Source organism: Elephas maximus, chromosome 4 (genome assembly GCF_024166365.1).
Source record: "Elephas maximus indicus isolate mEleMax1 chromosome 4, mEleMax1 primary haplotype, whole genome shotgun sequence".
In the NCBI taxonomy this organism is placed as follows: Eukaryota; Metazoa; Chordata; class Mammalia; order Proboscidea; family Elephantidae; genus Elephas; species Elephas maximus.
This window is the reverse complement of record NC_064822.1, coordinates 137,422,707-137,434,779: the sequence shown is the minus strand read 5'-3', so window position 1 is coordinate 137,434,779 and position 12,073 is coordinate 137,422,707. Positions and strand designations below refer to the sequence as shown.

At 37.9% G+C, this 12,073-nt stretch overlaps 1 protein-coding gene across 5 annotated transcripts in view; it reads left to right on the top strand.

Moving 5' to 3' along the window:
- CAPS2 (calcyphosine 2) overlaps window positions 1-12,073 on the top strand; it is a 53,046-nt gene that overhangs the window by 15,873 nt on the left and 25,100 nt on the right. For 4 of the 5 annotated variants that reach the window (XM_049883913.1, XM_049883915.1, XM_049883912.1 and 1 more), the window contains 2 exons: window positions 3,292-3,414; window positions 9,053-9,120. In XM_049883913.1, coding sequence (XP_049739870.1) covers window positions 3,292-3,414; window positions 9,053-9,120 — 191 coding nt within the window. Of the gene's footprint in view, window positions 1-3,291; window positions 3,415-4,454; window positions 4,511-9,052; window positions 9,121-12,073 lie in introns of those variants that run through there. The other variant, XM_049883916.1, reaches the window with a different exon arrangement.

Below are 12,073 nucleotides of genomic sequence, written 5' to 3'. Positions count from 1 at the left end.
ATATACATATACACACACACACACACACGTATTTTTTCTTTTTTAGCTCACAATCTAAGTTTTAAAGTTAAGAACTGGTTTCTGACCTTATGGTACGGCTGTTTTATTCTAAAACTGTCGTTCCAGGAATGCATTCTGCTTTATTTTGAGAGACTTTTTTTTAAAACATCATCAATTGCTTAAATTGCTATTCTTTTATTTATTATTAACCACCAGCTGCTGTTGAGCTGATTCTGACTCATGGCAACCCAACGTGTGTCAGAGTAGCACTGTCCTCCCTTGGGTTTCAATGGCCGTGACCTTTTGAATGTAGATTGCCAGGCCTTTTTTCCAGGGATTCAAACCACCAACTTTTCGGTTAGTAGCCAAATTCTTAACCATTTGTCCTAGCTAGGGACTCCTATTTAATTTCAGATGTAAATCCATAGTAAAGAATAGAAGAAAAGTATGAACTTACAAAGTGGCCTATCATAAGCACACAGAAAAAGTCAATCTTGATTTTTGGAAAGAAGGGCTTGGAAACATAGTGTATGATACTACTGGCCATAAGAAGAGAGCACTTGCCCAGACTTTTTTTTTCCCCTGTATTTAATAAAGTTTATTGACTTTGCGGTACCAAGTATTTTTTTTTTTAATTTTTATTGTACTTTAGATGAAGGCTTACAGAGCATACTAGCTTCTCATTAAACAATTAATATACACAGTAGTTAGTGATATTGGTTGCCAACCCCATGACGTGTCAATACTCTCCCTTTCTGAACCTTGGGGTTCCCCATTATGAGCTTTCCTGTCCCTCCTGCCTTCTCATCCTTGTCCCTGGGCTGGTGTGCCCATTTAATCTCTTTTTGTTTCATGGGCTTGTCTAATCTTTGGCTGAAATGTGAACCTCATGAGTGACTTCATTATTAAGGAAAAAAGGATGTCTGGGGACCATATTCTCGGGGTTTCTCCAGTCTTTGTTAGACTTTAAGTCTGGTCTTTTTTTTTTTTTTTTGGTGAGTTAGAATTTTGTTCTACATTTTTCCCCAGCTCTGTCTGGGACCCTCTATTGTGATTCCTTTCAGAGCAGTCAGTGGTGGTAGCTGGGCACCATCTAGTTATGCTGAACTCAGTCTGGTGCAGGCTGTAGCACTTGTGGTCCATTAGTCATTTGGACTAGTCTTTCCCTTGTGTCTTTAGTTCTCTTCATTCTTCCTTGCTCCAGACTGGGTGAGACCGCTGGAGCATCTTACATGGCCACTCACAAGCTTTTAAGACCCCAGACACTACTCACAAAGCAGAATGTAGAACATTTTCTTTATAAACTATGTTATACCAATTGAGTTCGATGTTCTCGAGACCATGGTCCCCACAGCCCTCAGCCGAGTAATTCAGTCCCTCAGGGAGTTTGGATGTGTCTATGGAGCTTACATGACCTTGCCTTGGACAAGTTGTGCTGTTCTTTATTCAGTTTACTTTCTACAAGAATGTATTTTCAGGGAAGTATGATGATTACGTTTACTTAACATTTTCCTGTAGGTAAGACAAAATGATAAATTTATGAGTAGGTATAGCATACTAGCTATTTTTTAAAATCCATGTAGGATCTATCTAGAACCAATCTGAGATACCACATGGAGATGTCACTATTTTTTCCCTTTTCTAAAAGGTTAAAAACAAGCTGAAACAAAATAAAATGCTTCTGAAAGTTTATTCAACCTAAACATTATGTACAGCTTTGCCTATTCTTAAACATATCTGTTAATTTATTCTGCATGATTTCCCATATAGTGTTAAACGTCTTTTTGGTCCCTTTTTAAATAAATCATTATTTAGGAAAACCAAATTTCTTAGTGGGTACAGAAATACGATTATAAAATATCTTCTTAAATTCATTTCCAAATGATAAATACTTAATTACCTATTGCTGTCGAATCTCTTTGACTCATGGCAGCTCTGTAGTACGGAGGAGAACTGCCCCATAGGGTACATATTTCTCCTGTGGAGCGGCTGATGGGTTCGAACTGCCAATTTCTCGGTTAGCAGCCAAGCACGTAGCCGTTGGGTCATTACCACCTGTTGCTGGTGAATCAATTCCAACTCATAGCGACCCTATAGAACAGAGTAGAACTGCCCCATAGGGTTTCCAAGGAGTGGCTGGTGGATTTGAACTGCTGACCTTTTGACTAGCAGCCAAGGTCTTAACCATTGCACCACCAGGGCTCCACCAGGGCTCTAAACCAAAAAACAAACCCGTTAAAATCAATTCCAACTCATAGTGACCCTATAGGACAGAGTAGAACTGCCCCACAGGGTTTCCGAGGAGCAGCTGGTGGATTCGAACTGCTGACGTTTTGGTTAGCAGCCAAATGATTAACCACTGCATCACCAGGGCTCTGCCAGAGCTCTAAAATGAGCTCTAGGGCTCCTTAAATACTTAAATAGGATTCGTTTATTCATTCATTGATTAAATATTCATTGAGTGCTCACTCCTACTGGTCCCCCATTCTAGCACCAGGGATACAGCAATAAAAATGACAGGCAAGGTTCCTGCCCTCGTGGAACTTATATCCCAGTAGGAGAGTCGGGCAATAAATCATAAATCATATAATAAAATTTTGTGTAGCAATCAAAGATCATGAAGACAGCAGAATATAAGGGTGGGATCTGACTTTTCAAAGAAGATTGAAAGTGAGAATGAGCCCTGGGAGAAAAACTCTTGGTATCTATTACATTTTAGACAAATTGCTATCTTATTGGGACATTTTTTGTTATGGCCATATAAATATGTCTTATAAGCATATTCTCTTATATGCATGTTCAGAGAAAAAAATATTTTTTTTGTCTCTTCAAAGTATATAGCTCATCCTTTATAACTTTACTTCCGTATTTAATCTTATGAAGGAGGGGGCATGCCTACATTTATTAATTTTACAAAGACTCAACATGAATAATAATGGTTAAAATAGTGGTAACATTTATTGAATGCTTACTGTGTGTCAGGTACTTTATAAGTGTTGGGCATGTATTATTTCATTCAATCATTTTTTGTGAAGTAGATGTTATTATTAATTCCTATTTCATCTATGAGTAAACTGGAGCACAGAGAGGTCATTCAGCTACAAAGTAGAAGAGCTGGATTCCAACACAGGCAATCTGACCTGCCATAATCTGTATTCTTCAGCCCTACTCAGAAAGACATCTTAAACATGATTGAAGAAAGATATATTCAGTATTTATTTATTTCCTCATTTTGTTTAAAACAACTATTCTAAATATATATTATGGTTCATTTATCTCTTTTATATATAGAGTGTGCAAGGTGAAGAACCCATTGAAGATGATCTTACAACTCTGGATAGAAAAGCTCTCTTACAGCAAGGCTATGCAGACAACCCTTACAGTGCACTATGGAGTGCAAGAAAATCTGATGCAGTAGGTTATCAGCATTTTTTACTTAATTATTTGATAAGCCATTAAGGTAATTTGTCCTCCAAGATTTTTTGGACTTAAAATTAAATAAGTAATTTTAAGAATTGAATTTGGATAGAGATGAATATTCATTAATGTGAAAAATGAGTCCTCGTTTGTATAATTGATTGACATGTTATAGATCTATTTTATGTGGAAATACCGCCTGGAAACTTTGTAAAATATTTGCTTGTACTGTGGAAAATGTTAATTGGCCACTATTCATGTTAGTGAATTTATTTGGTATTGTCCAAAAAAAAAAAAAAGTAACCTACTTATTTTCTGAAAGTCAAAAGCTAAGTAAACTAGTGAAACTCTGGCCAGTTAAGGAAAAACACAGGAATAAAGTAAATTTTCTTCAGGAAAAGGAAAAACGAAATCAAAACTCTAGACTCCCAATATAAAATTATGGCTTTTACAAAATCAATTAGAGTAATTTTGATGAGTATTGCTTAGACCAGTTCTGGCACAAAGAGGTAATTATAACATTTGGACAGTGTCCTAGGGAGAGTGGACAAAGCTATGTGAAGTTGGAGCCCAACCACCCCAGGCATTTCTAGGTGATTAATATCTTAGGTACAACTGTAATGGATTAATGGGATATCAGTGTGTGATTGCTTGTGAGTTGGGAAAACTCTGGCTTAGATAAACCAAAGAATAATAAAGCGATATGAATTTAGCTAGTTACATTACCATTATCACTGAGCGGAAATTGTAATATATATTTTATTCATTTCACAAGCTTCCAGAATCAATATCTTCTGAAATGACAGCAATGTATAATCAATCTCTGGACTAGGTGGACTGATTTTCTAGGAATGTCCTAAGTTGCTACATTTCTTATAGTTCTTTTTCTATGCTCATTATTTTTTATGCCCATTAGATATTTATGCTGGAGAGAATAAGGAATAGTACCAGGATTATCCCAAAATAAAAGAGCTTATCCTAAAAATAAAATAAGGCTTATATTGATATATTCCTGAAGTTATACTTGGTACAGATGTAACCAATACTTACGGTCCCCTGGGTGTTGTTCTTGGTGTAATTCAGAGTCATCTGGGTGAGTAGACTTATTTTCCTTACGATTGCATTGATAGCGCCAATATGTCTAAATTCACCATCAAGGAAATTTTACTTATATTGTGGTAACACTCATCTGTCTGAGTTTTCCAAGGAAATGTTTATGTGAGTGAACTTTCAAGACTTCTGAAATTAGCACCATTTAAAAAAAATGTAGATGGAAACTTTCTTGGTTAATTTTTTACTACTTAAATGAATCACAGAAGCAATGACTATGGTATTTATGTCTATCTCTTCTAGTTCTTTTGCCATTTTTCGTTGTTAGCAGATCTTTTGCTTCAGTGTGACTTCTAACATGCTTTATGTTTATTGCTGGTGGATTCGAACTGCCAAGCTTTTGGTTAGCAGGCCAGCTCTTAACCACCGCATCACCAGGGCTCCTTTATGCTTACACAGACCTCTAAAGCAATGCGCCTGAGGGTGGTTCTAACCTTTCTTTTTTTTTTTTTAATTAACTTTTATTGAGCTTCAAGTGAACGTTTACAAATCAAGTCAGTCTGTCACATATAAATTAATATACATCTTACTCTTTACTCCCACTTGCTCTCCCTCTAATGAGTCAACCCTTCCAGTCTCTCCTTTTGTGAAAACTTCGGCGGCCTCCAACTCTCTCTATCTTCCCATCCCCCCTCCAGACAGGAGATGCCAACACAGTCTCAAGTGTCCACCTGATATAATTAGCTCACTCTTCATCAGCATCTCTCTCCCACCCACTGTCCAGTCCCTTTCATGTCTGATGAATTGTCTTCGGGGATGGTTCCCATCCTGTGCCAACAGAAGGTTTGGGGACCATGACCGCTGGGATTCCTCTAGGCACAGCCAGACCATTAAGTCTGGTCTTTTTATGAGAATTTGGGGTCTGTATCCCACTGATCTCCTGCTCCCTCAGGGGTCCTCTGCTGTGCTCCCTGTCAGGGCAGTCATTGATTGTGGCCGGGCACCAACTAGTTCTTCTGGTCTCAGGATAATGTAGGTCTCTGGTTCACATGGCCCTTTCTGTCTCTTGGGCTCTTAGTTGTCATGTGACCTTGGTGTTCTTCATTCTCCTTTGCTCCAGGTGGGTTGAGACCAATTGATGCATCTTAGATGGCCGCTTGTTAGCATATAAGACCCCAGATGCCACATTTCAAAGTGGGATGCAGAATGTTTTCATAATAGAATTATTTTGCCAATTGACTTAGAAGTCCCCTTAAACCATGGTTCCCAAACCCCCAGCCTTGCTCCGCTGACCTTTGAAGTATTCAGTTTATCCCAGAAACTTCTTTGCTTTTGGTCCAGTCCAGTCCAGTTGTGGTTCTAACCTTTCTTACAGAAAGTATAAACCACCATAATGTTTAGCACTCAAGGTGGGCTTTTAGCATGGGCTGTATGGTATTCATTATCCTTACCTCTTTTGTTTGCTTCTTGATTTTGTTACCAATCGCCAATCTGACACAAAGGGTCCTTGTCTTTTCTCGAGTAAGAATACACACAAAAGACAAACTTTGTCTTCAGCAAGCTTTATCTTGCTTGAGTCAAGCAAAAGGAGTCAATGAGGGGCTAGGCCTTTCCAAAAGGCTGACTCAAAAAGGGAAGCAAGGCAAGGGCTTATATAGGTTCGGTGGAGACAATAGAGTAATGAATATTTAGCAGGCTTCTTTCAAGGAGGGAGTACTTCTCAGAATGGTGGTACATGTTAATTAGGTTGCATGCACATCTGGAATCCAAGGTGGAACCCACTGATATCCAAGATGGAGTCTTCTAGGCAGCCCTTGACATCACTTATGGGATATAGCGTAAGCGCACTGATCTTTGGCACTACATCGCCATCTTCGGAGGGCTAAGGAAGGTTAAACAGCAATCACACTTTGTTCTTCTGTGCATGCAGAAGTCTGTAAAGGGGGAAAAGACTAGAAAAAAACACTAAAAGGGAGATAGTAATTCATGGGTTGTTTCAGCCTTAGCTCATGTTGACAGGGTGTGGTTCCTGTTTACCCAATTTGTAGATGGTAATTCAAAGGCATTGGGTTTCACTGGGAATCTTTTAACAGCTCTTTTATTCTGCCAGCACAGTTAACCCTGTCTGTCTCAGTTTTATATTTATGTTCCACTGTAGCAGAACCAAAGTCTGCCCTTTGAATAAATGGGTCCTTTCTGTATATAATTTCAACACGCTTTTGTCAGCACCGACTTTCTGAATCACCCTTAAATATTACAACCTTGCTTTCTCTGTATAAGTTACATAATTTTTCCAACTTCTAATTACTATTTTATTACTAGACAAACATCATTATAAAGTGTCACAGGCTTAGAGAACAACAAAAAATGCAGTTACATATTAACTAGCATAAACTTTATATATGGTACATATTTGGATGTGTCAACTATGCATCTTAAATTTCTACTAAACAAAAAACAATTCAATTATAGACAAATATTAAATAATTGTAATTAACTTTTTCAGGTTTTTACTTTTTATGATATGCTTTTAGACATTCTTATTTGATGCTTTGTGACAGTTTTAAATAAAACATTATCCCCAAAATTATAAAGCCTCTATCTTAAACCACAATATTTTATTTGATTTCTTTTATTGGAGTGATTAATGAGATGATAGTAATTTACATTCTAAAAACAGAACAAGTTCTATTTTGACTTCTTAATTTTTTAACCTCTTTTATTGTCTTTCAAAAAGCGATTATAGTTGCACTTAAAATCTAATTAGAATCAAATTACTATAAATTTTTGAATTTGAGATGAACTAAAAAGTAGTAAAAATACATTAGAATGAGTTGGAAAAAGAAAAAAATAATATAAAGACCGTTTAATTAAACCAATAATTGAGAAAATTGACCAAGTATTATCAACGGGCTCCATTCCACTCTATCCTATAGGGTCGCTATGAGTTGGAGTTGACTCAACAGCAATGGGTGTGGTGGTGTGTGGTGTACATATTGAAGGCGCCCTGGTGGCACAGTGGTTGAGGGCTAGGCTGCTGTCATGGATTGAATTATGTCCCCCCAAAAATGTGTGAATCACTTTGGCTGGGCCATGATCCCCAGTATTCTGTGGTTGTCCTCCGTTTTGTGACTGTAATTTTATGTTAAAAAGGATTAGGGAGGGATTGTAATACCCTTACCCAGGTTACATTCCTGATCCAATGTAAAAGGGGTTTCCCTGGGGTGTGGCCTGCATCACCTTTTATCTCTCAAGAGATGAAAAGGAAGGGGAAGCAAGCAGAGAGATGGAGATCTCATACCACCAAGAAAGCAACACCAGGAGCAGAGCATGTCCTCTAGACCTGGGGTCCCTGCACCTGAGAAGCTCCTTGACCAGGGGGAAGATTTTTGACAAGGAATCTTCCTCCAGAACCAACAGAGAGAAAAAGCCTTCTCCTGGAGCTGGCGCCCTGAATTTGGACTTGCAGCCTGGTAGACTGTGAGAGAATAAATTTCTCTTTGTTAAAGCCATCCACTTGTGGTATTTCTGTAATAGCAACACTAGATGACTAAGACAGCTGCTAACCAAAGGACAGCAGTAACAATCCACCAGCTGTTCCTTGGAGACCCTGTGGGGCAGTTCTGCTCTGTCCTGTAGGGCCACTATGAGTTGGAATATACTCGACAGCAGTGGTTTTTATATATAGAAAGGATTACATCCTTTTAATGATGGGAGTTTTTTTTTTTTTTTTTTTTCCGATTTTTGATGTAGGGCTAAATGATTCAAATTCAGTTTTAGCCCCTTCTATTGATGAACGGAAACCCTGGCGGTGTAGTGATTAAGTGCTATGGCTGCTAACCAAAGAGTCGGCGGTTCAAATCCACCAGGTGCTCCTTGGAAACTCTATGGGGCAGTTCTACTCTGTTCTATAGGGTCACTATGAGTCAGAATCGACTCGATGGCACTGGGTTTGGTTTTGGTTTTATTGATGAACAGGAGTCCCTGGGTGGCACAAATGATTAAGCACTTGACTGCTAACCAAAACGTTGGCAGTTCAAATTTACCCAGAGTTGCCTCAGAAGAAAGGCCTGGCAATCTGCTTCTGAAAGGTCACAGCCTGGAAAACCCTATGGACCATAGTTCCACTCTGCAACACACTGGATCACTATGAATTGAAATTGACTCACCAGCAACTGTTTTTTTAATGGTGAATAGTGTTAGACCAAACTCTCTTTGTGTTAGTGAGGGTATGCTTGGGGTAGGTTAAAATGCCTTCTGCAGGACATCTCTCAAGGGAAGGGACATTATAGTTTTCTCCCCCTTTATTCTGACTCCATAAGATGGAAAGGCAGGTGGTGGAAATCTCTCATGGTTTCTACCAAAAATTCAGTGCATTACCTTTTAGGAAATAAACTGTACTTAATAGATTAATTGGACCTTAAATTTATTAATACCATTATAAAGTATTGTACTATATTTTATGTATTAAGATATAGTGATGTATATTCAAGATGGAAATTGGAAATGTTTATGTTTTAGGACTCCTATGTTAAGTATTGTTTTGTTCTTCTGCTTTATGAAAAATGAGATTTTCTTGTCTTAGGAAATTGTAGCTGCAGAGAGAAAGAAGCAGACTGTTGCTGAGCAAATGATGATAGACCACTTGTCTAGGTAAGAGTAGGTGGTTGCAGAAATCCATACAGAAAGTTTTCATTGAGTTTCTTTTTCATGCGCGACACTTACATCACTGGTCAGTGTTGACCAACTCAGAGGTTCCCAAACATTCTTTATTCACTGCACCTTTAGTGTTTTACCGTGTTTTCATAGCACTCCTAGGCCACTAAAAATATGTAACAGATCCATTTATTAAATATTTAGGTCTAAATGACTTAATAGGTATTTATTTCCTAAAACTTAATGGCTGCTTAGAAAAGTAGTTCACATAAATTGCATTAAAAAAATATATTCTTAATTAACCAACATTACTTAATAATAGGATATGTTCTCCCTTAGAGCATTGCAGTATCTCTCAAACCTTGGAATCATTAGGATACTGCCACCCTCACTTCATTTTCCATAGTGATTTTCACCTTACACTTCCTTCTTATCACAGCAACTGCAGAAATCCCAGATTTGCAACTATATGACATTACTGAAGGAGTATACCATGATCTCTTGTTGAAGCTATAAATTATCTTGAATTAGTGGTTTTTATGGTGTCAGACAGATGTCACGTATCGCTGTGTTTTCATCAAATTAAAAATATCACCAAAGAGGTACAAGACTTATATACTGAAGACTGCAAAACACTATGGAAAGAAATTAAAGAAAAATAAATGGGAAGAAATCCTGTGTTCCTGGATTAGAAAACATAATATTTTGAAGATGACAGTACTCCCAGAAGTGATTTAAAGATTTGATGCAATTTCTATCACAAGCACAATGGCCTTTTTTGAGGAAATGGAAAAGACGGTTTATAGGGAATTTCAAGGGACCCTGAATAGCCAAAACAATCTTGAAAAAGAAGAACGAGTTAGAAAACTCACACTTCGCAATTTTAAAACTTACTGCAAAGCTACAGTAATCAAAACAGTGTGGTACTGGGATAAGGATAGACATAGAGAACAATAGGATAGAATTGAGAGTACAGAAATAAACCTATTGATTTTGACAAGGATGTCAAAATAGTTCAATGAAGAAATAGTCTCTCTAACAAATGGTGCTGAGTGAACTGGATTCCTACATGCAAAAGAACAAAGTTGGATGCTTGCCTTCACTTCACCGTATGCAAAAACTAACTCAAAATGGATCAAAGAGCTAAATATAAGAACTAAAAATATAAAATTTTTAGATGAAAACAGAGGTAAATCTTTTGACCCTGGATTTGACAATGATATGAAACCCAAAGCACAAGCGACAAAAGAAAAAAAATGAATATATTGGACTTCATCAAAATTATAATTTTTGAGCATCGGAGGACACCATCAAGAGAGTGAAGACAATCCACAGAATGGAAGAATATATTGCAAATCATATATCTGAGAAGGGTATAGTATATAGAATATAAAAGGAATTGTTACAACTCCACAACAAAAAGATAAACAACCTAATTAAAAAAAAAAAAATTCACAAAGGACTTGAATAGACATTACTCCAAAGAAGATATTTAAATGCTTAATATCACTAGTCATTGTTAGGTACCGTCGGGTCGGTTCCAACTCATAGCAACCCTACGTACAACAGAATGCAACACTGCCTGGCCCTGTGCCATCCTCACAGTCATTGCTATGTTTTTTCAGTCCATTGTTGCAGACACCGTGTCAGTTCATCTCATTGAGGCTCTCCCTCTCTTTCGCCCACCCTCTACTTACCGAGCATGATGTCCTTCTCCGAGGACTGGTCCCCTTTCTGATAACACGTCCAAAGTATGTGAGATGAAGTCTCACCGTCCTTGCTTCTAAGGAGCATTCTAGCTGTACTTCTTCCAAAACAGATTTGTTCATTCTTCTGGCAGTCCATGGTGTATTCAGTATTCTTCACCAACACCATAATTCAAAGGCATCAATGCCATTTTGGTCTTCTGTACTCATTAATCGTTAGGGAAATGCAAGTCAAAACTATAATGAGATACCACATCACACCAGCTAGGATGGCTGTTAAAAAGAAAAGTGCTGATGAGGATGTGGAAAAATTGAAACCCTCATACATTGCTGGTGGGAATGTAAAATGGTGCAGCTGCTGTGCAGTACAGATTGGTGCTGCTTCTTTAAATACGGTAACCTACCAACTACTCCTAATGTCATGATAAATGGAGAAAAGATTGAAGTTGTCACGGATTTCATTTTTGATCACACAATCAATACCCATGGAAGCAGCAGTCAAGAAATCAAATGATGTATTTATTGCATTGGGCAAATCTGCTGCAAGAGACTTCTTTAAAATGTTAAAAAGCAAAGATGTCACTTTAAGGACTAAGGTGTGCCTGACCCAAGTCATAATGTTTTCATTTACCTCATGTGCTTGCAAAAGCTGGATAATGAATAAGGAAGACCGATGAAGAATTGACGCCTTTGAATTGTGGTATCGGCAAAGAATATTGACTGTACCATGGACTGCCAAAACAACGAACAAGTGTGCCTTCGAAGAAGTGCAACCAGAATGCTCCTTAGAAGTGAAAATGGCAAGACTTCGTCTCCTATTTTATCAGGACATATTATCAGGAAGGACCAGTCCCTGGAGAAGGATATCATGCTTGGTAAAGTGGAGGGTCAGGAAAAAAGAGGAAGGCCCCCAACGAGATGGATTGACACAGTGGCTGCAACAATGGGCTCAAGCATAACAATGATCATGAGAATAGTGCAGGGTCAGGCAGTGTTTCATTTTGTTGTGCATGGGGTCGCTATGAGTTGGAGACTACTGGACAGCACCTAACAACAACAACAATTCTACTTCTAGGTGTATGCCCGAAAGAATTGAAAACAAGTGTTCAGACAAAAACTTGTACATGAATGTTCATTGCAGATTATCCACAATAGCCAAAGGATGGAAACAACCCAAATTCCCATCAATGGAAGAATGGATAAACGAAGATTCTGTATATCCATAAAATGGAATTTTCAGCCAC